Source organism: Centroberyx gerrardi, chromosome 24, assembly GCF_048128805.1.
Source record: "Centroberyx gerrardi isolate f3 chromosome 24, fCenGer3.hap1.cur.20231027, whole genome shotgun sequence".
NCBI lineage: Eukaryota > Metazoa > Chordata > Actinopteri > Beryciformes > Berycidae > Centroberyx > Centroberyx gerrardi.
This window is the reverse complement of record NC_136020.1, coordinates 20,437,209-20,461,325: the sequence shown is the minus strand read 5'-3', so window position 1 is coordinate 20,461,325 and position 24,117 is coordinate 20,437,209. Positions and strand designations below refer to the sequence as shown.

The 24,117-nt window shown below is 42.3% G+C and overlaps 2 protein-coding genes across 4 annotated transcripts in view; one reads left to right on the top strand and one right to left on the bottom strand.

Moving 5' to 3' along the window:
• The window catches only part of zdhhc17 (zDHHC palmitoyltransferase 17), a 37,147-nt gene extending 16,522 nt beyond the window's left edge, over positions 1 to 20,625 (bottom strand). The window contains exons 1-9 of the mRNA XM_071920037.2: positions 20,563 to 20,625; positions 10,380 to 10,483; positions 9,705 to 9,827; positions 9,388 to 9,465; positions 7,215 to 7,359; positions 5,965 to 6,029; positions 5,216 to 5,378; positions 4,643 to 4,768; positions 1,712 to 1,854 (exon numbers count right to left, since the gene is read on the bottom strand). Of these exons, the coding sequence (XP_071776138.1) occupies positions 1,712 to 1,854; positions 4,643 to 4,768; positions 5,216 to 5,378; positions 5,965 to 6,029; positions 7,215 to 7,359; positions 9,388 to 9,465; positions 9,705 to 9,827; positions 10,380 to 10,483; positions 20,563 to 20,625 (1,010 nt within the window). The remainder of the gene's footprint in view (positions 1 to 1,711; positions 1,855 to 4,642; positions 4,769 to 5,215; positions 5,379 to 5,964; positions 6,030 to 7,214; positions 7,360 to 9,387; positions 9,466 to 9,704; positions 9,828 to 10,379; positions 10,484 to 20,562) is intronic.
• A 2,102-nt stretch (positions 20,626 to 22,727) lies between these two features.
• Positions 22,728 to 24,117, top strand: part of osbpl8 (oxysterol binding protein-like 8) — a 105,211-nt gene continuing 103,821 nt past the window's right edge. For 2 of the 3 annotated variants that reach the window (XM_071920008.2, XM_071920006.2), the window contains exon 1: positions 22,728 to 23,040. The gene's annotated coding sequence lies outside the window, so the exon portion shown is untranslated. Of the gene's footprint in view, positions 23,041 to 23,356; positions 23,428 to 24,117 lie in introns of those variants that run through there. The other variant, XM_071920007.2, reaches the window with a different exon arrangement.

Below are 24,117 nucleotides of genomic sequence, written 5' to 3'. Positions count from 1 at the left end.
GAGGATTTTTCCCAGGAAAGAGCTACCAGACACCGGCTGTTTAGAGCAGACAATGGAAAAGATTTTATGAACTGGATATAGGTTGGACCACCATTGTGCTATATCAATCAGAGATACAGAGTAGCAAAACATACATTTATTTATATGAAAATGTCAAAGATTATTACTTTAACTTTTATTTATCTAAGGATAGTTGGCTGAACAGCATGCTCAATGGGTGGAGCGTGGCACTAACACTGTCAGGGTTAAAGGTCTGATTCCCACCCATGGTACGGAAGGTGCTTTGGATGCAAACATCCACCAAATGGCATATATTATACACGGCATATATATTATTATTATTCCATTGAAGCTGGCTTGCAGCTCAGCTCAGGAGTTATAGTTCAGTACGTCAGGGCATTGTTCCAGCAGATGTTAAAGCCACGCTCTGCAGCACATATGGACGCACGCAAACCCGAGTCTTTGATCTGAATACTGCAGTCAGCCAGGCAGACGGCAGCAAAAACAAACCAGAGCGTAACCTGTTGACACGGCGAGGCCGCCATTCAACAGCAATCAAGATCACAACAGTTTTTCCACCGAGGAAGTATGTAAAGAATGTCAGTAAATGTTAATATGGACACACGGTCCTGTTGGTTAACGTGTGTTAGTGCAGTCACAGAGCTAACATTACTGAGAGGTACAGCGAGCTGGACCAGCATGACCAGATGGCAGTGGCAATGGGGTTTAAGCAGGGGGCACAGTGTGTGTGTGTGTGAGTGTGTGTGTGAATGAGTGTTTGCATCAGTGAATGGGAAGGAGTGTTTGAGTTTGTTATGGAGACTAAATGTTTGTGTAGACACGCAGGAGTGTTTGTGAGTATGTATATGTGTTTGTGCTATTGAGACGACATGTGTTGTGCTGTGTGTGTGTGTGTGTGTTGTCATGACAGCAGAGTTTGGCTTTGATACTGATGCCAGGTATTATGGTTTCGACTCTAAAATGTTATCACAGCCGAAAAACAGAACAAAACTGAAACAATCTAAATATGACTTAAAACAACATTAAATAACACTTTGTTTTATAATATGAATGTATAAAAATTACACAAATCAACATTGTTTTAGATTTTTTTCCCATCAAATAGCTGCTTATATTTCTTTTGAAGAGGAGGAACAGAAACTACTTAGTCTTGTTTATTTACTTAAGTTTTTCCCATCGAGCATAATTTCCTGCTGGGCAACATTTAGCAGCAAACTTCATCTGTGTGTAAATAAACAAGATTTAACAAGGATTATGCAATCTGATGACAGCACCTACAGTGTGAAATACTTTAAAACAAAATACCAGTTTTGGAAAAACTCTAGTATGGTGGCATTTCTTAAATGAGACACAGAGGGTATCTGCAGGTTTCAGAAAGCAGACTTACGAGCTTTTCAGATATTTTTTAATGCTACACGGAATTAAATTTAAGACCAATTTAACCACCAGAATAAAGAAACAACAATCTGTCAAAACCGGCCTACTTTCAACTGAACATTGCTAATGAACACTCTAAAACTACAAATGGGCAGTATAAGTAAAATAATGCTATTTAAGCCCATAAAATATGGTAATTTAAGGCTTTTTCATACTTTTTAAAGGACCGCAGATACACTGGAGCTGCTTTTTCAGTACCAGTGCTCTGTGCTGCAACAGTGTGTGTGTGTGTGTGTTTAAGTGTGAGACGTACTTGGAGAGGAACTGCACGGTGACCCAGACGCCGGCGTACATGATGCCCTTGACCAGCCAGGAGTCGATGTCAAGGTCGGCGATGAAGCCCACCAGCCAGATGACCAGGAAGGGCGTTCCCAGCATCACCTTCTGCCTGAACTCCTGCAGGAGGAGGAGAAGAAGGAGAGATGAACAGGGGAGCGAGGGGAAGAAGAGATAAGATAGAGAAGAGAGAGACAGATGGTAAAGAAGAGGAGACATAAGAGAATATAATTGGTGAAACAGAACAGAAATGGACGGAGGGAGAAGAGCGGGAGTTAGAGATGGAGAGAGGAGAGGAAAGATTAAAGAAGACAGGCAAAGGCAAAGAAGACAGATAGGTGGAAAAGATTTAGAGAGAAGAGAAACTAATGGGGAAGATAAAGGTGAAGAGAAAATTGGCAAACAAACGGATAGAGATCGATGGAGATGGAGAGGGAGAGATGAAGTAATGAGAGAGTGAGAAGAGAGACAGATGAGAGTTGGACAGAGGAGAGAAAGATCAACGAGAGCTGGAGAGAGAAGAGAGACAGGCGGAAATGAGGAGAGAGAAGTGAAATAGGAGAGAACAAGTTGGAGAAGACAGGAATAAAAAGAGAGAGAGAGGTGGATGAAGAAATGGAGGGATTAAAGAAGAACAATGATAAGAGGAATGACCGGAGGAGAAGAGAAGAGATGGACACAAGGATAAAAAGAAAGAGATTGGAGAAGGATCAAAGAAAAGAAAGTGATGGATGGAAGAGCAGGGAGTGTGTGTGTGTGTGTGTGTGTGTGTGTGTGTGTGTCTGTCTGTGTGTGTGTGTGTGTGTGTGTGTGTCTGGGAGGGTGATTGATGGTGGTGATAATGATAAACATGATAAACGATTTAAACACAGGAGGACAGAAAGATAGAGATGAATTTAGAAACAATGAGCAGTAAAAAAAAAAAAAAAAACGAGTCCCATGGAGCATTTGTGGTTCTGCGAGCCACAGCTATCTAGCTAAAAACTACTTTAAAACACGTTGCAAAAGTATAAATATGAGCTATAATTCATGTCGGACAGTTATGAATTGTGACCTAAAACCTCTATGTTGTGGTAGATAAGATACAGTGTGTGTTTCCAATAGTTTACATCCTGAAAACCAGAAAAGTTGCGTAAAAATTGCAGCGAAGGTGTTAAGATACATGGTTAAAGTGGTTAAATTTCACAACATCATTTTATTTTATTAAATAGATAATGCTAAAAAAAGAACAGAAGTGATTTGACAACGATTTTTTGAGCTATCCCACCTGTTACCTTCATTCCTCTATTCATGAAAAACACGTTTTTTTAGGTCACAGGTGACACAAATCATCTATCTAAGTCAACTTTTACACATTTGGCCGTCTCAGCTGTCAGATTGTAAAATGCTAAGAAATATTAACTTTGGAGGGATAAAATCAGGCTGGCAGCAACGCAAGAAACCGTAGAAGAAGCTGTAACCTGCAAATTCACAAATGGCCAATGTGGATCTACTGACTAGAGCGGGTCTAACACTGCTGTGCTACAAGCGAGTCAAACCTCAGACCTCAATCTGAAGTAGTTTATAGTCTATAATCTAGGTGTAGCATCTATAAACACAGTGACATATCAGCATCACCTCTACACAGGGAATGGACATCAGTTTCAATGGAGATTTCTACATGAAATAACTGTCTAAGTATAAACTGTACCTTGATCAACTAATAACATCCCAGCAGATGAGTGGAAAGACGACAGATTCACGCAGAATTAAAAAAAAAACATAATAATGATGATTAATAGTAATAATAATGATAATAATTAATGTCAGGTTTATAAATCCATGCTCTTCAAAATGTAAAAATACAGAAACGTTCAGAGATGTAGGTTCTTTTCTACAGATCTGTTGGGCTGATACAATAGTGAAAGTAGCTGGTATATTTTATGCTGAAGCAGATACTGTAACCAGTTTATAAAACAATGTTCCCTGTGCTCGATGCTCTTTATCAGAACTGGAGAAAGTTCTTCTAACATATTGTTTTATGTTTGTTTTACCTTCTTGGAGCAGCCAGTGTGTGAATGTGTGCCACACAGGACATTACAGTGAGTGCCTGAAGCTTCAGACTATTCAAAAGTCAATTTAATATAGTTTTCTGTGATTGGCAACTTACCTGACACAATCTTCATTGTCCTTATGCAGTATAACCCCACCCATTTGGTAGATTAAAACAAATACTAAAGATTATTGGTAACTACTGTTTGGCAAGTCTGTTTTAAATAGATTCACATCTCTGGTAAGCCTGTGTGTAAGTTCAAAGACAGGACAGAAGGTTCAGTGTCGAGTTATGTGTGAATTTCCAGCCACTGTGGCCAGACAATAAAAAAAAAAAGTTAGCTTCCTGCTCTGTTTCTACATTTTCCTCCAGTTGTCTAGTTGAATGCAACCCTTTATTTTAAGAGTCCTCTACTTCCTCTCAGGGTCTCTCTGATTAGGGCCTTGAAATGCGGTAAACAGCAGACACACTGACGGCTTCAGACACGAGGTAATCACTACCCCAGACACGCCGTGCTTCTGTCGTGTCAACAAGGAGGCAGCAGTCTGGCCCTGACAGGCCGGCCTGTTAGCAGGCGTGATTCAGCAGAGACGAACCAGGGAGCCAGGAAGGTGCGTGTGTTAGAAGCAAAGTCTGAAGTTAATCACCCAAGATATTAAACTTAGTATCGATATCAAAATCTAAATTCTGGTAGCGTGACAACACTAGGAAATTGTCTGATTAATAAGATTTGGTGATACTCGAAACTTTGTAACTACACAAGACTAGGTTGATGACACAACTGGGGCTGCTATCCTGACCGCTATCACTAGGTCTCTCTGTCTGTCTCAGTGTGTGTGTGTGTGTGTGTGTGTGTGTGTGTGTGTGTGTGTGTACCTTGTCCATCTTCAGTCTCTTCAGGTAGGACGGGCTGTCGTAGCCTTTGGCCTGTCGTGCTTCCTGTAAGTGATTGATCATCCACACGTTCTTCCTCTGCTTGGCGAGGTCTAGCGGCGTCTCGCCCTAAAACACAACAAAACAACAGTTTGTGCACCGTCCGCCATTGCAAAAAACTCTGAAAGCTTTAGTTGTTTTTTTTTGCATCGGAAGAACAGCGCCCTCTTCCTCTTTTGTACCATAAAGCAATACAGCCAATTACCCACAAAATTTGACCCGGTGCCAAACAATTTAAGTAGAGGCTGGTAGAGGCTGCCAATTTTCTTAGTGATAATCTAATTTGTTTACAGCAATTATACTACTGTGTCAAAAGTAATGTGGCAATGATTTGTTGATGTTAAAATGTGTATTGTTCAAATTTAGATGGTAAGGTGCAGTTTGTGCTAATATTTACTGGCAAAAACCAAGAAAGAATGAGCCACAAAAAAACACAGCTGTCATGACAATAATAGCAAGCCTTTAAGCATCTCAGCATGACGGTAAAGCTGTTGTGTTGCAGCACTGAGGCGTCACCTTGATGTTCTGTGCGTCGACGTTAGCGTTGGCGTCCAGCAGCAGGCTGATGACGGTGGTGTTGCCGGCCAGCACGGCCCAGTGCAGCGCCGTGTTCTTGTGGTATTTGTCCCCCAGGTTGACGGACACGTTGAAGGTCAGTAGCAGCCGGGTGGGGTCCACACTGGAACACAGAGGAAACAAGTCAAGTAAAGCTAAGTCAAATTTGTTTTAAAAGCACTTCTGATAAATATAGTTTCTACAGCTTCAATTTCAATATTACATACTTTTTCCAGACCTTAATTTCTTGATTTGATTTGAAGATTTTGGTGCACAGACCGTCGTCTTGCCCCCACTAACAATGCCATATCACTCTATAGATGAAGATTATTCTCCACAGTGACAAATATCAGACTATGTGACATGACGAGGCTATAAAGCCATAGAAAATGTGCAGTTGTATGTATATCAACACAGCATATTTTTTCATACTTTTTTGTGCCATTTCTAAATTTCTCATGACCTGGAGATTGCCACATTTTCTTCCATGCATTTCTAGACTTTCCAGACCAGTGTAGGAACCCTGATTTTACTACAGGGTAGATGTGGGACTTTTGGCTGTCCTGGCTGATGTTGTACAAGTGATGGCACAGCTTACATGGCAATTGGGGTTGAATCACATCTATATACACCCACTCTCTCTTCCAATTGTGGGTACATGCATGCACGTTGAGATGTGCATATGCATGTACACACACACACACACACACCTGTGCGTCCTGTAAGCGGCCCACATCAGAGGAGTCATGCCGTTCTGGTCCATCATGTCCACGTCCTGTTGAAGATAAAAAAAGACGCCACTGTCACCAAACTGGAGAAATAAAAAAAAAAAGCCTAACCAACAGAAGAGGCTGAAGGAGTGACAGAGCGGTGGAGAAAGAAGGGAAGAGGGAGGATAAGTCCCAAGCTGTGGTTTAAATGCAGCGTGGAGCAGGGAAAGAGAGGTGATAAGGCCGCCCCCTGGTGGACAGCACCAAAAAAAAAAATTTAAATTCACAGAGGGTTTTTAGCAGACAGGTTTGTCCCAAAGTGGTTCACAGAAAACAAAGAACACAAATACAGATAAGAACAACAGATCACACAAAAAATAAATAAATAAAGAAGGGGATAAAGTTCTGAGACTAAAGGGATTAGGATCTAAGAACAAGAGAAAGGACAAATAACTGACAAAATTCAGAGTGTGTACAGTTTAGGCCTTCACACCACACACAGCAAAAACGTGTTGCTTGTTTGTTTCTTATATAATAACCTTTATTTGTATAGCACCTTTCATACACAGCATGCAGCTCAAAGTGCTTTACATCAATGAATATGTATGAATATGTATCAATCGCCCACTCAATCGCCCACTTGGCAGGAGAAAGTGATGTGGGAAGTGTATGTTTCAGTGTAAATCAGAAGGGTTAAACACTGGAATAAGAGCTTTCCTGCTATCAGAAATAACAGCAGTTCTCTTTGTTTACTTCCCAGCATTCCCTTCTTTCTCCTGCAGACAGTTATTGTTCTAGCTCATTTTTTTATCATCCTTGTTTTCATTTGTATTCTGTGTTTTCAATAAAGCACTTGGTGGCAAACCTGTGTATAACCTAACAGTATATGACACAACCGGTTCCCATTCAGCACGTATTTTAATAAAATGACAACTTTTACAGTAGATGTGCAGTAGTCGCTGCTGCTCCTCCCCGGGTTTATTTTGGCAGAAGAAGAAGACAAAGGAATAACTGGTGAACCATTTATAAAAGTTGGAAAATTTAGGGAAATAAGCGCTGCTCTGTGGATCGTGTGTCTGAAGAATTTCCCTGTGGATCATAATTCGGAAAAGGTCTTAAAGTCATGTGATGTAAGCGTGTTTGCAGATGAGAAATGGGACGTTTAACTGCCAAATTTAGGTACGCAGTTTGACGAGACGCCTGACTGAGAGAGACTGGCAGGTATCGGGCCAACCTCCGGGATTTCCTACCTGTCCCTTGGCGATGAGGTAGGCCACGATGGAGGTGTGGCCGAACTGGGCGGCCAGATGGACGCAGCTGCAGCCCTCGCCGTCGATCAGAGATGGGTCTGCACCGTACTTCAGCAGCTGCACCACCATGGATAGATGGCCTTGTCTGGACGCAGACACACACAAAACAAAACAAAACGGACATCAGCTTAACTGGAGCTGCACAAAATCCCCGGACGTTTGCCCCCGCAGCTACAAAAACATGTGAATACAATGAAAATTCATCATCTGGCCTCATTTCTCAGCCTGAAACACCGACTGAACTCTGACTTTGTTTTATCTGAGTTTTACTGAATCCGTTTTAAACTTTTGTGCTGTAGCCTTGTTTGGCATTTTAAGCTTAAGCAATAAAAACAAGACTGGGGAGCTTTGGAAAAATAGCCAGTCAGGTTACTGGCTATTTTTTTGTGTGATCCAGGCAGGAACAAATAACTAAAATCTTTAAGAGGCAGGTGGTGAGGAAGCTGGTTACCCCCTTCGAGGGCAGTTGGAGCCTCTGATTGCCACTTCAGAGAGACGAAACTCAATAATCCAAACACCAGGTTCTCATTGATTCCCACTGCTGTTCGCTTGCTTCATTCGCACATTAAATGATGTAGCCTCATATGCTTGAATACAAACTTTGTATTTTGTGTTGATGAGCTTTTTACTGCACAATATTGAGCTATTTGTTGTCTGCTCTTCTTCTCAACTCACGTTTGTCTCTGTAGTGCAAGTTGTGGTTATTTGCTATGTGCTTTTATTGCATATATTGAGTTTTTCCTCATGTGTTTTTATTACCAACCCTGTCTGCAAAAGAAACTTCCCCCACAGGACAATTAAATTTGAAATGAAACTGGTACATTGACAAATGCACTCTAGCTACTGGTAAAACGGTGTTATATCACAGCATTAATTCACTGTTTTGGCAGGTAAAACATTTTAGTCACGTACTGATCTTTTCCTATTCACTTGTTAGGGGGTCAAAACCCAAACCAGGTTTCAGGTCCTGCACAAACACTGGCGTAAGTGAAAACTGTGTACCAGCGTTTGCACTGCAAAAAACCTTGGGAGGTATTTATTGTGTGTGCGTAGCTGATTTCAGGGTCTGAGCAGCAAGGCATTCCAAGATATACTAACCAAAGTCAATGTCTTATCTGTATTCAATCTGTATTTGTGACCTTTGTCTTCTGTAAAGCATTTTGTGACCATTTTGTTTGTTAAACTGGACTTAGTTCGTAACAAATAACACCCAGCAATGGAGTCCATGCATAAAGTAATAACCTGCAACGTTTTCATATTAATACATTTCCGTTTTAGGCCGCCATACAGACAGTACATACAGACGAGGCTGGGGGCTTTAAAAGGTCACTGACACAAGACTCCTGGGTGTCTGTGCACTAGAAAGGGTGTGGATGATCAATAATGCAGGAGGAGAGAGCCTGAAGCCCTCCTGGCTGCTTGGGAGGGGGTGGGTGGGTCTCATGTGACCCGTCTCTTCATCACAGTCTAGTGTTTACAGTGCTACAGTGAGTGATCATGACAGAGAGAGAGAGAGAGAGAAATAAAGTGTCTAATAATAATCTGGTTGAGTGGGAGAGTCTGCTCAGAAGGAGAGTTGTGATGACTTTCTCGCTAAATGGGCAGAGTGTGGCACTAACACTGTCACTGGGGCCACCTATGCTAACCATGTATGCACTCCTGGCACTGTAAGGCTACACTGATCCATCAGAAAATTACTGACAGACAGATTTCCTTTCGTTGGGCTGTTTTGGAACATTAACATGATGGTGAGGCAGAAGAATAGGAAAGTAAGGCTTTGTTCATAACGGAGCTACTTAATAGAAAGAAGAAGAAACAGAGGATGCAGTATAAGAAATAACAAAAAATAAGAAACCTAAAAAAACCTAAAATCATCCCTATGTTATACCTGACTTTCTCTGTTTTATCTTTGTTTTGGTCATTCCGTTGTGTCTCCGAGTTTGCCGCTATTTTTTTTCAAAAGAAACGTAGGAACGCCTCTATCTGGCTAAATGGATGGTGACGAATCCATTCGTTCAGAAAAAGTTCAATGGAGTTGAACTTTCTGTCAATCAAAACGAAAAGTCCACCAAAAGGCAGGTGTCATGTTAGCTGTGGTGAGTGTGTGTGTTACCTGGTGGCCCAGTGCAGAGGTGTGGAGTTGAGGTCTCCTCCCAGCTGGTCCACTATGGCCCCCTTTGATATGTAGTACCTGCAAGGAAAACACAACCATCAAATTAAACTTAAATTACATTTACTGAAGAACCTGGTCTCACTGCGTTAATCTAATCATACAGACATGTGTACTACTAGTACTGCTACAACTATTGCCACTAGTACTAGTTCTACTACTGCTACACACACTAAAAGCACAAATTAGTGAGTTAATCACTTCAGTTGTCATTTTTAATATCCTCCCCCCCTTTCAAAACATGAGTGGATGTGACTCACTTGACCAGGTCTATCCTGTTGTTGATGGCGGCCCAGTGGAGGAGCGTTACGTTTTCTTTGTCTGGCTGCCGAACATCGTAGCCCGCCTCCACCAGCTCCCTGCAGCGCTCGAAGATGCCGTACCTGAGGGGGGAGAGAGGGCGTCAAGTAAGGTCTCTCTCTCTCTCTCTCTCTCTCTCTCACACGCACAAAAATACATGTGCATGTGGACAAAGACAAAACAGACACGAGTGGATGTGCAAACACAGACATCAACACAAGTTCAAACACACAAAACCCAGACACAAAATAAGGACAGACACACACACACACACGCAAAAACAGATGGCTTAAAAAAACAAAAACAGATGAACAGACACACAGACGCGCACACAAAACAAAGACACACCCTCACTCTGTCATGACATGGCAATTACAGTCCTTAAGTTGATAGTCCTAACCTCAAATCAAAACAACATAAATCTGTTTTCCAATCTAATAACAAGACAGACAAGGCTTTCTTTGTCTTATCAGGAAACATTTTACAGACAGTTTATCTATTTAGCTACTGCTGAATCACAACAACGGGACAATCGCAAAAGTGATGCCAGGGGTGGTGTTAGTTCCGAATTAAAAATAAAAAACACATAAACACACACACACGAATATGCGTACACACACATATTATCTACTCACTGTGTGGCTTTGACGATGTCCCAGGTGCTGTAGTCGTCCACATGGCTTTTACGGCCAACGTTCTCACTGTAGCCATGGTTATAATGACTCTGGGGTTTGATTTCCTGAAGAGAGAGAGAGAGAGAAAGAGACAGAAAAGTGAGTTAGAGACAGGTACGCTTTTTTAACCTTTATTTCCAGCCATTAACTATCATGCCGTCCGGTCATCTGGGTCAGATGCCCAGAGGAGCAGCACCAGCCCGACTGCTCGACTCCTCACCCGGTCACACAGAGCGAGGCCAGACGCCCTGCGGAGAAACCTCATTCTGGCCGCTTGTATCCATGATCTCATTCTTTCAATCGCTACCCAGAGCTCGTGGCCACGGGTGAGGGTCAGGACGAAAGGCTGACCGGTAAACTCGCAGCTCTGCTTTGCGGCTCGGCTCTCTCTTCACCACCACCACACTTCAACGCCCACGCTACTGCCGCCGATGTGTGGGATTGGCAAGGAGCGCCAGAAAGTTCAGACTGTCACGTTGAAAAACCCACACATCAGTTACTCCAAGCAGGTTAAAACGCCAAGAATTATTTGCAAACAGTATTTGATCCATGGCAGGTTGTGTATATCATGATTTTATAGTTTCATGGGGGCAGTAAGTAACATTTTTACTGCACTATAGCACAAAATGACAATAATACTGTATATCAGCAAAAGGCTGATAGGGTTCTTGATCAAAGCCAGAGACCTGTTGATGTTGTTCCAATTCCTACTGGTGGCAAAAAGAATTAATAGATTTCTACATGTAACTTCAGCATAGCAAATTGGCATATTGACATTTCATTTCACTTAGAATGCCCAATGTAGCTGAAAGTAGTCGAGATGTATCGTATATAATAGTGTGATATTTTGTCGATCCCCATAGGGAGTTTTGTTTCTGGCTTGCCCCTGTCCACTGAGAGGTCAGAGGTCAGGGTCAGCTACAGAGCAGCATCCCGGAGCTGGTAGGTAAGCGTCCTGCTCAAGGACACTTCAGCATGCACGACAAACCACTGTGATCACAGTGTGTAGGAGCAGGAGAGAGTTAAACACAGGCTCTGTCCGGTGCTGCTGCTGCCGCCCTGCTCTGTCACACAGATGTGTCGACTGTGCCGCCCCTCACATTCAATTAGCCTCCACGGCAACGCCACGGCAACCGCAATTAAGCTCCCGTCTCCCGGAAACAAGGGCTGCATCTGGTAAACACACAGCACCCAGAATGCCTTGCATCCCTACTCACGTCTGCTCAAATCCCTCATCAGAACGCCAACAACCAACCAGCTAGACCAATGTTCAACTGTCCTTGTTTACACCTATACTATCAAGTGCGATATGCAAATTAGCTTAGTTTAGTGCAGGATAGTTTATCTGCACAGAGATAAAACACAAGTGACTAAAAAAACTGATCTTTATCATATAATACATTGCTAAAAATCACAGAGGGAAGAGAAACCAATGACCAATTTGTGCTGGCGAGATAACGAGGATAGGGCTCATAAACACACTGACTCAAAACAAACAGAAGAGAGAACAAACAAAAACAACAAACAAACAAAGAACAACTGAATTGACAGAACATACGTGACAACAGAAACAACATGGTGGAAAACGGTAGAACAACAAGATGTAGGCTATAAAAAGTAATAAAAATAAAATGTCAAATTTCCTGTCATTTCCCTTACTGTTTCATGCATTTTACTTTTACTTGCTCTACCGTTTTCCACCATGTTGTGTTTCTGTTCTCTTTTAGACTGTTATCCGATTCACTTGTGTGCTTACTTTATGTATTTTGTTTCGATTTTTGCTTGTTTCTTTTGCTGGTTTTGATGCGAGGTGTTTTTATAAGCCTATTCTTGTTTTTTTTAATCTCATCTGAACAAATGAGGCATTTGTTTCTCTTCTTTCTGTGTTTGCATCTTATCACTGTGCTTCCACGTTTTATCACTATATATATAAACTAAAGTAGACTAGACTGAACAACTGTTTCTCATTTCAGGATTAGGATATGCTTGACACTCTGGTAGAAGCTCTCTAGCAGCCGAGGTTGGGATTAGCATCGTTACACCGCAAGTGTTCGGGTTGAGACACGGAGGTTAATGGAGGGATTAATGTGGTTTCCATTTGATGATGACAGTATCACTCATCTAGATGCTGTCACCGATCAGTAGCAGAGGGGGGTGGGGGTGGGCATCAGGTAGGAGCAGGGTCTGTGTATGTGTGTGTGTGTGTGTTTATATGCATATAGTGCCTTCAGAAAGTATTAAACCCACTTGACGTTTTCCCCCTGCATTATGTGGTATTACAGATTGAATATGATCTGCTTTAAATTGGCATTTTTTATCAACAATCTACACAAAATATCCCATAAGGACACAGTGACAACATGTTTATAGAAGTTTTAGCCAATTTTAAAAAAATGAAACGCAGAAATATCTCATGTAAGTAGTCAACCCTCTGTTAGCGACTACAGGTTCCCTAACTTTTAACACTGATGGCCTCAAACATTTTCATGTCACAGAGCCCCAAGTAGTGCCAAATTATGCAACTGACCCCCATTTGAGAAGAATGTGTCCAAGGGACCCCACATATGGTCATTTTGTTTACACTGTAAACAAGGAGATAATACTGGTGAGAGTGAAATGCATGACAGACATTCTCATTTTGCTGGGGATCCCCTGGAACCCATTCAAGGACCCCTAGGGGTCCCAGAACCCACCTTTAAGAACCACTGCTATAGAGTAACATTTGAGGGGAGTTGCAGGTGAAACTCTGCTGGATGTTATTCATATAGAACTGAAACAAGTAAACAACAATAAATCATCGAAGAGGTTGTTTATATGCCTGGTAATAAGCAAGCGATCTAACAATTACTGGAATTACTGACTGAATTAGGGCGCTTACACTGCTAGGGTCAGGGGTTCAAATCCCTGTGTGGCTCAGTGGATTGAGCAAGGCACTAACATTACCAGGGTTTTAGGTTCAGCTCTTATTTTCTTTGCTTTTGTATCTGTATTTAGACACAGAACTGTGATGCCTGGACTGGCAACAATCCTAAAATTGAATAGGAAATCAAGTGCACACTGTCTTAACTTGCAAAAATTACTTTATCCTAAGAAAACGCATACAATGTTTCGGTCTATAAGACGTTCGTCAGGTATGAATCTTGAAATAAAAATGTTGATATTTGCACAACACTACCATCTAAAAGAGTGAATGTTTTGTTTAAACTATCAAACATGCATTTAAGTCATTTTGGCTCTGTTGCTGCCTACATGCATATAATGATGAGGAATAATCGGCAGTGTCGGAGCCTCCGGGGGCCGAGGAACACGACAGGCCTGTGAAAAAGGAGCTGGTGGTTCAGCCTGAGGCGAGAGCTCCGGGCCGCGGAGACTCGGAGCTGCACCGTCCTGCCGTCCCGCTTCTGAGTTTAACTTGGGCTTCCCTACAGAGCCGGGGGTGATGTGCCGAGCCAGCAATTCTGACACCGTGGAGAACGGTGGGGGAAGGTGTGTGTGTGTGGGTGGGGAGGTTGGTAGAGGGGACGGGAGGTATAGAGTGATACAACTCTCAGATGCGGTGCAGGTGTACTTCGTGATGGAGAAATGTTTGACAGCGGCGGTGAGCTCCTGCTACCGTTACAATGCGAGCTGGTGAAGCGACTGGCCTGGACACACACTGAATAAAAAAGTAAATAAATAAAATCAGACTTTGTTCACACTGCTATCGGATCTTCAGAATCAGACATGGAGGTGGTCAGGCTTGTATGGAATTTGTGAAGCTCAACGTTACACGCTGGAGGAGGCGAGCGGTCCGCAACGATGGAATGTAGTCTAGCATCACTTTCACTTTAAAGTCACTTTCCATGTTTGTCACGGTTCAACCCGCCTACTTTTGCACAGCTCCTCCCTGCATTATGTCCCGTCCCAACATCCTGTTTCAACCAGAAATATGTCGAAATTACAGAAGCAAGACGCCATCAAAATGCCGTTTCCTCGTGACTTCAAATAAATACAGCCACATTAGATGCATAACAGCATTTTTGGGCTAAGTGTGTGGACATACACCCATGTGATCTGATAAAGTCTGACCTTTAGACTCACCAGGAAATGACAAGTGTAACCATAGTATAAGAGTTTTGACTTCCTTGAATATGAACACCATGCTGTATTCTTCACTGACAGCAGCCCAGGTGTAGAGAAGTGTTGGCAGAGCTTCAGTTGGTAACAGGTTGGGCCACAAGTCACAGTAGAATAGCTGAATGAAACAAAATCAGTCATACATATCGATCCTTTACTGGAAAAAGCTTAATATTATGATATAGCTGACCCAAAATATGATTTGGCCTATGGTTGACACAAGTATTCAAACCTTAACATTTACATTTTAGGCATTTAGCTGACGCCGTTATCCAGAGTGACTTACAATAAGTTCAATAGTGGGACAAGCTTCACTTCCTTGATCAGCAACATTAAAGGTATAACTAATAGTAAGGAGTACAAGGCTCAGAGCCACAGTGGCCTGACAATGTTGCTGTGACCCTTGAATGATCATATAAATGAGAAGTGCTAGGAAAATAAATAGGAAAATAAGAACTAAGGAGAGAGGAGAAGGGATTGTACTGAACAGAGTAAATTAGATCGAGGAGGAGGAGGAGGAGGAAGGTGTGAAAGAGGGGATATAAGGTGAACCGCTTGTATTTTTTCCCTGTATTGCTAGTGTCAAATCTGCCAGGAGGCTTTTATGCTTTTCTGTGCCAAATTTTGGTAATTTACCAATTCACAGGACTTGCTGTAACTATTCTTGTGCTATTTGGGGCTTGCCTATCTAGAAAGCTAGCTTGGCTGCAAGAGAAAAAAGGGGGCAGGTGAGAGCGAGTCAATTACAATCGTGACGCCGCTGAGGTTTTTCCTAAAAACAGCCTGACGGACAAAGCCACTTCCTTCATCTGAATATTCAATCGAGAGAAAGCGCTCACAATTCTCAGACAGTGAGAGTGCTCTCCTGTCTGTTGGGGGAGAGGGGGAAGAGGGGGAAGAGGGCTTGGCTCTCAACCCTGGACACACAGATGTTATATCACTTTCTCCACGCTCCCTGGAGATAACCTTTGACCCGGGGCCAACCATGACAGCCGTGCTCCTTCTCTTCCTTCCCTCGTGCGATCTAAAAAGCTGCTGATGGCATTTGTAACTGAAGCGATAATTGCAGCCTACGCATTTTTTTAGCCTCTTAATTAGGCATCTGCTAGCTGGTGATGCACACAACAACCGGGCAGGCAGCAGTGAGTTGAGAGGAGATAATATTATCCATTAAACATATTATCCATTTCACGCTAGCCATTGATTTTAGGTTGGAATCTCATCTGTTTAGTGAGGAAGCAGAGGAAGCAGAGGAAGCAAGCTTGGTTTTCATCAATAGGAGTTGGTCAGTTGGACATATGGCAACCACTCCTTGGGGGGCGGAGGTCATGTGCCCCGAGCTAAAAATGTTGGACAGCACCACTACTGACCAATTCCAAATCTGAAAAACCAAAAGGTATGGTGTGGCAAATAGCAGACTGACTGTCGAATGCCGTCACCGAGGAACGACTAGCTAATTATGTATCTTCTTTTAAATCACTTGTTTTATTATTAATAATAGTAGTATTCGTAGTAGCAGTAGTCTCAATAGTAGCAGTAGTAACAGCAGTAATAGTAGTAGCACTGTAGTATAAGCAATAGTAGCGATAGAAGTAGTCGTAGCAATAAAAACAATAGTAGTATGAGTAACAGTAGTAGTAGTAATAGTAATAGTAGCAACAGCAGAATCATTTTTTCAATTTTTAAGCCTCAGTTTGAGACCAACATTTTGATTTTTTTTATCTGAACAGAGAGCATAACAAATAATCAAAGCAGTTTTGTTTGGGAGATCTCTAATGCCTACAAGTGTCATGCTTGTCATTTATTCAGGCAGTAACACCTCCACTGACTGTGCTGCTTAGACTAGATTGTACTGTTATTGTGCGCTTTCTTCAGCCTGACTAGCTGCAGCCGACACTCACAATCAGATTCAATCTAAAATGAGGGCCATTTGGAAGGACTAGGCTAATTAAATATGCCAGCCACAGTTTGCATCCGTGGACCAGCAGGACAGAGGAGAGGCTCTTTAGTCATCAAGGAAACAATGACAATGTCCCAAGGAAATAGAAAGAGGCTTTTCCAGTTTGCGCTTCATTTGAAGTTGCAAATCGAGTGACTGAGCTAGTCTCCTACCTTTATGGGACTATTATGCAAAAACAATCATTTGCATTTTCAAATGAGAGCAGGAGCGGAGGGTTTATTTTCCCCTTTACATGAATTGAGATAGGAAATGTTTGCAGTGGTATCTGAATTCATTAGACAACAGGTTCTGAGAGAAGAGGTGCAACGCCCCTTTGAGTGTGCGGCTGAACTTCAGATGCTTTAATCCAGGTGCCTTGTACACTCTGCCTCTCTCAGCTCTCACTACAGTCTAAGACATGACCTAGATTCCCACCACAGGAGTGAAAAGAAGAGTAACTCTGAGCCAAGCGCGTGTAGGAAAACAAGAAAATAAACCAAATTCATGATGACGCTACCACTGTCAGACACATTCTTACAATATGACAGGTTCACTGAGCACAGGAGATGTGCTCAATGAACGATGCAGCCGTATCCCTGAAGAAGAGAAAAGGTAATTTTATGAATGCCATCTATGCCGTGATTGATTTGAGGAAATCTAGTGGCTGTGGAGCCTCTAAACTCATGGCAGACAAGGTCACTTAACAGTTTAACCCTTACAAGGATGGAGAACCAAATCCCAGGACTAAGTGGATTCAGAGTTGTGGTTTTGTGTAGATTGATAGAGCCAGGCACTAACACTGCCAGGGTTAGGGACTCCATAGTTAGGGAATCCATGCTAAAACTGTATGTAGTCATGGTGCCGTAAGGTGCTTTGGATAAGGGTGTCAACCACATGCTATATATAAATGCCACAAATCGTTTCTCCGATCTACAATAGGCCTAAAGTTTTTAAAAAATCAGTCTTAAAAACAGTCGTAAAAAGCAAGACAAACATGTAGCTCTATCCAGCAAGTAGGCCTAACTGTTTGACTGGTTTGCTCGCTCTGCCCTTCGCTACAGCGACAGCTACAGCCCTTGGGCCCTGGCTCAGTCTCCAGCAGTGTTGCCCAGACTGGTGCTTGGTCCAAGTTGGTCTGAGCTCTCTCTCTCAAACCTTGTGGTCACATGGAGCAGTGACATCCAGACAAACAAACAAAGAGACGAATCACTGACAATTCTGCGTGTCAAGGGAGCAAGGAAGGAACAGATGGTGGTTTCCATTAATTAAGAGACCCCTCCCTGTTATGAAGCTGACTGTTCCCAAGTGTCAAAGAGGCAAGATCTTCCACAATCAGCAAGGACCAACAATGGGGTTGATTATGTCAGTCTTGGCTCAAGTGATATAGTATCACCGAGAGGAAGCATTGTATCTGTGACACAACAGGGCAAGACAGGAGATAAACACTGATGAAGACTGTAAACACTCACATTTAAGCCAGTCTAGATAACAGCTTCAGGTAAATGTCTGAAATGCAAATTTGAGATGACTTTACTGACCTACTTCCACAAGGTAATTGGCCTTTCTGCATATCCCTATGACACACACACACACACGGCCCTCTATACACATGCATCTCATCAGAGGTCAGTGCACCACAGTTTCCAGTCACCAGTTTACATCTGAAATAAAACCTCCAGTCCATACAGGGGATGGACCCAACAACCTTTTAGGTATTTGTTAGCCTCTCTCGATCCAGGCCAACCCGCTAATCAGCAAATGATAAGTGGGCCCAGCTAACATAATTAGACCTGGTTAATAAGCGCCACTGCCACCCAATTCACTTCAGGGTGAACTATAGCCATCTCATGTCACATGGTTTCCGATTACACCCTCATCTCCGCTGCCACGGGGTCTTTTCATTCACCATTGTGTTGGCAGTTGAGTCCGTTTGGTTTTTAGATGGGATGATACTGTATGATGAGAAAGGGAAAATTCATCCTTTAACAGAATTTACATGTTATGGCCAACATCTTGGGACAATTATTCTGATACAAACAACTCGCTCTCAAAGCAGGAATCGAGGAAGAAAAGACTAATCTGTGACGCCATCAAGAGAGACTTTCTGGAGCTGCCCCAGTCGCAATGAAAGGGAAACAGACTTAGTGAAGAACAGGGTGAAACTTTACACCCAAACAAGCTTTACTTAATTGCAGTGTTAACAGCAACTGGGAAGAAAATGTGCCCATATTCTCAGAAGGGTCACCCTGGCACTGTCACAGCACCGACAAAGTTGATTTCCTAGTCATGCTCAACAGGCCTGCTCCATAAAGTGCATGATAACAAACAAACTATTGGTTCTCTTGCCTTGAGAAAGTCCTACTTGTGTGCACAAACCTAGCCAAAACAGTCCAAGAGCGTAGGATTACCATGTGAATGTTTTTGGGGTGGATTTAAAGTTTTATGTTTCAAAGGTTACAAGTAAACATAATTAGCTACATCAACACACCTGCCAGTATCTCTGGGATAGACTGGACATTTAACACAAGAGGCAACACATGAACCATTAAACTAATGCCACCAATGGATAGCCAGGACTAATGGTGAGTGCCTGGCCCATCTAGCAGAGGATAAGTTGGCCCACTTGACCTGCTGGTTAGAGCTTATTGCTCAAAAATCAACACGCAAGACAGCATGAAGGTTCACTGAGAAGAAAGCAAGCCACGGACAGTTTACCACACACCCCTTCCTGATGAATTGATTAGCTGCTACACAAAGCTATTATCAGCTGATGAACAAGCCCTAGGGATGTTTTTTCAAGATGCAAAACATAAGCTACAGTGGATAGCTACCCAGAGCCACAGAACTACAATCTGCAAGTGCATAGGCTCTGCAGCTAGCTACAGCTCTGTACACATTACTTAGCTACAATATTACAGTGATGTAGTGGTAAATAAAAATGTGTGTAAACTGTAAAAAGAGGTGTGTAAACTGTGACATCCAGTCAGTAATCATCATAAGGCGAACAACCACCAATATAAACACAAAACAGTTGTATTTTCAGAGAAGCATGAATTTATGCTTTTAAGAGACTCTGTTCATATAAAAGTTACATCTGTCTGACACTACCAGCAGTGTATACTATGAACTTATAAAGACTTATGTCAGCCTAAACAGGTGGGTAAACTCTAACCCTAATAGGCAAATAAAAACAGGTGGGTAACTCGAGTTTAAATGGGTTTACAACCCTGAATGAAGCTAGCTAACCAGGAAACAGAATGGGAGGATGCTGCCTTGGTCCTCTTGGGACGGCTAACATGTACCTGCCAGTTTAGCTAGTAAGCTAATGCCGTGTGACTTTAAAGGATTTATTTCTTGTTAGATGGTAGGAAAACACAGCTAACTTGTCAACTACGCGGCCTTGCTAACACATAGACTGTGGTGGAGGGTAAATCAACCTGAACTCAGTTTACCCCTTTTTATTTGAGGAACAGAGCTCACCCACCCACCTTTCTTGGTTGACAGAAATCTTCCTGATGTAAATCCATAGTAGCAAGTAGTATCAGTGATGTAAGACGCACAACGGCAGTGTCTTTTACGGAAAAGGGGCATAAATAATGCTCTGAAAACAGGACCGAGTTTTGTTTATGTATGTGTCTGTTTTCGTCATGATGATCACCGACTGGAGGTCACAGTTTACACACCTTTACATTTGCCACTACATCACTGCAGTTAACGGGCAACTACCAGTTTAGCTAGGAAGCTACGTCGTGTAACTGTAAAGGATTAAGCGTTACTTATCGCGTTTTTAGACTAAACACAGCTAGCTTGTAAACTAACTGCAAGGCCCTGTTACCACGGATAAGAGTAGCTTAGCTTAACGTTAACATTAACATCTGCCTAGCATTTACTGGCTATGCAGCAGGAGGGGGGCTAGCGTTAGCGACGTTAGCATCGTTAGCTGCCACCCCCCCCTCGGTGATGATGCAGGGGGCATCGGAGTTTCCCAAAAGCACGGCGAAATCACGCCGCTACGCAGGTACAGACGGATGTAACGCGTTTATGTGCATTTATCTGTCTGTGCGAGGACGACAACACCGCGGGGCATACCTCAGGATGGAGAATAGGGACGCAGCCAGCTTCTTTCTCATATTCCTCCATAGCGTCGGCCATCTTGGTGGTCAAGCTCGCTGAGCATTGTGGGAACGAACGGCTGTGTAGAGAGAAACAAACAGGAGGGGAGAGAAGCTGCTGTCAAACAGCATGCTGCTCACCTAGCTGGGTTATAATAAAACACTATCATCACACATCAGACACTGAGGAATAGGTCATATTTTACACAAGAAATCATATGACCATCATTATATCATGTTGTGTGTGTGTGTGTGTGTGTGTGTGTGTGTGTGTGTGTGTGTGTGTTAGGGGGAGACTGACCCTACCATCCTATATTGTACAGTATGTTGAAATGATAAATACCCAGACAACAACCACCTATACTCTTGGCCAACTGCAACTACATACATACAGTCAGGATGAACACTATGTATGTATCTGTGTATGTATGTATATATGTATGTAGGCCTATGTATGTGTTGGGATTCAACCGATATGGGTTTTTGAAGGCCAATACTGATATTTTAAGACTGAAGTTGCCAATATTTTGTGTCAATATTCAACATCTTTACATTTTACCTTTTTTCATGCCAAAAAATGACTAGTAGGCTATTCAGTTTCCCCCCCAAGAACCCAAACTAATGAAACTCTTTTGGGGTTAGCAGCTCTTTCAAGCAAAATTGTGTAGGGCTTTAAATTGAGAATTTATTTACAAAAAACATAACTGAACAATTAAATGAATAAATATAATGTGCACAGAAAATACAATTTCATGTCAGGTTTTATACTGTTTTTCTGTAGCTGTGGTCAAGAAGAACCTCCATCATATCAGAGGTGGACGACACTGACTGACTGATATTCTGATATTCTGATACTGACTTGACTTGTACATCCACCCAGTCTATCCTCAGCAGCTCTTTTGGCCATGGAAAGCATGTAAAAACCCTGCAGTTCCTCATTTGTACCTCTGGATGTCCTCCATGTATCATCACATGTGATTCTGCAACACCTTCATCAACCACTGAACGTCAGTCTTTACTAACAAGCTGGCAGAGTCCCTGTTACAGCTCCCTGACTGAAAACAACTACAGTAATCCTGTGTATTTCAGAAGGATGACATTATACAAATATTACAGCAGAGCTATGAGTCCATGTAGGAATATTATAGGAGTACTGTAGTGATACCAGAATAAAAAAAGACCATATTATCATAAGGCAATGATAAATTCACTACTGAGTTCCACAGACACACTATAGGGATATTAAAGGAATATTACTGATTTTTCATTAGGGGTCACCTAGAGGCAATGCTATAAATGTGTTATTCATGCAGTCTTATAGAATATATATATTCACGTTCTAGGATGATAACAGGACATACCTCCCCCATCAAAAAAATAAAAAAAATAAAAACTACTATATATTCTAGGAGAAATAGAGAGTGCCACACTTTCAGGAAAATGTATTATTATGCATTAACCTGTGGCAGCTACAGACAGGAGGGACAACAATGAAAAAATAGTTTGGGAAAACAGAATGATTAATTGTCTGGTTGATTTGATATTATTGGACCATTTGTTGACATGGTAAGTGAATCTGTTTTTATTTGTTGTTCTTTGCTTTGGTAAGGAGTACTTTGTAAATCATGCCAGTGAGGAGTATTTGAATTGAAACTGAACTGATCGGAGGTGTGTGTGTGTGTGTGTGTGTGTGAGAGAGAGAGAGAGAGAGAGAGCGCGAGAGTGTGTGTGTGTGTGTGTGTGTGTGTGTGTGTGTGTTCGTCCTGTCCAGCCAGGCGTGTCACATCATCACCGACTGGAAGAACGAAGAAGCTTCCTGTTGCTGCGTCAAGCGAACTAGAGATAACCATACTAAGTCAGGAAGTGGGGTAATTTTGCTTTCAAAATAAAAGCCTAGAAATGATCACTTCTGAATAATAATATTTATTTATATATCACTTTTTAAATATAATTCACAAAGTGTTTCACAGCCAAACAGAACACCAGTGAAAACAACAGGGAAAAGATAGAACAATGGAAATAGTACAAGTACAAATACTAATACTATTACCAATACCAATAACAATCGACTTTTATTTTGAAATGTATGAGCGGAAGTGGTATTTGTATTTTGAGCGGCTTGACAGTGGTCCACACACACACGAACCGCCGACTCAACCGTGCAGACTGGCTACCAAGTTGGCTGAATTTCAGTGGCAAAGACTGAGGAAAACAAACCAATAATTATGGATTTCATTTAACTTGCCAAACATTATTTGGACCCGCAGATGCCGTTGGCCTAAGGAGGACGCTAGCTGTTACTACTAGCTAACAGTCAACGCAAAATAAACGTTAACCGTCGTCAACCAGCCTAACGTTACCCAGCGACACACTGAATATTTTTGCAGCCAGCGTTTTCCCTCCGTGAACCGGTCAACGTTTGGCTACCTACCGGGAGATCCCCAGTAAAGCAAAGGTGAGTGCGACATTGAAAATGAAACGAAACCGACGTTGCATTGGAGCCATTTGCTGTCTGCTAACATAGGCAGAATGCAGCTAGCATGACTGCTAATCGCACTGTGTGGCGAGTTGACAACAGTGACTCCGCAGTCAGGCGTCAGTCAGTACGATTATGTAATAACCAGGACTAGCTAGACTCCCTGCAAGACCTGAGGTATCAGTTAATGTTATCCTCCACCTCCTCAGCTTCTCCATCTCTGTACTCTCTTTCCTCACATCTCTGTTTGTATCGCTTAGCATCCCACGTATGTTCCTGCGATAGGATGTAACGACAGGACTAGTTGACTGTGTATTTGCAGCCATAACGTTATATTCAGAACGCGGTGTCCTATGCAGTAAAGCGGTAAGTGTGGCATGGTTGTATATCGTTTTCTGTTATCATATATGAGAGAATATGACAGAAATGATCTTTATCTGTCATGTGAATTCCTAATCAGTTTGCCTATGGCGCCCACAGTATCTCGCATGGGTTAGATGAGATGCAGCCAGTGCTGAAAAGGTTGTGGCTTGTTATCTGGCTGTCCTTGCTGTCTAAATGTTTCCACCCTGCCTCAGCTTCACACCATCCTGCTGCAGAGTTGCATGCCAGCAGCCTCCTCAGCCTCGGTACCCTGTTACAACTTTCACCTGGTGGGAGTGAGGAGCAGAAACATGTATTTTTATTTTTTTATTTAATTCTTCATCTAAGAGCCTCATGCACCCCACAGTTCCCCTACCATTCAATAGGAGTGGTGGGTCACCCTGCCTTTAAGAGCCACTAACCCTAAAATAATTTCATTGGTCTGGGTTTCAGTGGAGAGTTTTAGTGTCCCATGATGGTCTAAATGCTTTTTTCAGAGGCTTTTCCACCCTGACAAGAATACAATTCTGGGGGAAAACACTGAAAACTTGTATTTTTTGGAATGAATTGTCAAATTTAAAGATATTGAATATGCGCACATAATATTGGCTATTGGCGACTTTGGTCTAAAAATATCACTATCATTATCGGCCTGCAAAAACCCATTTTGGTCGAACGCTACACTGGTCCTTC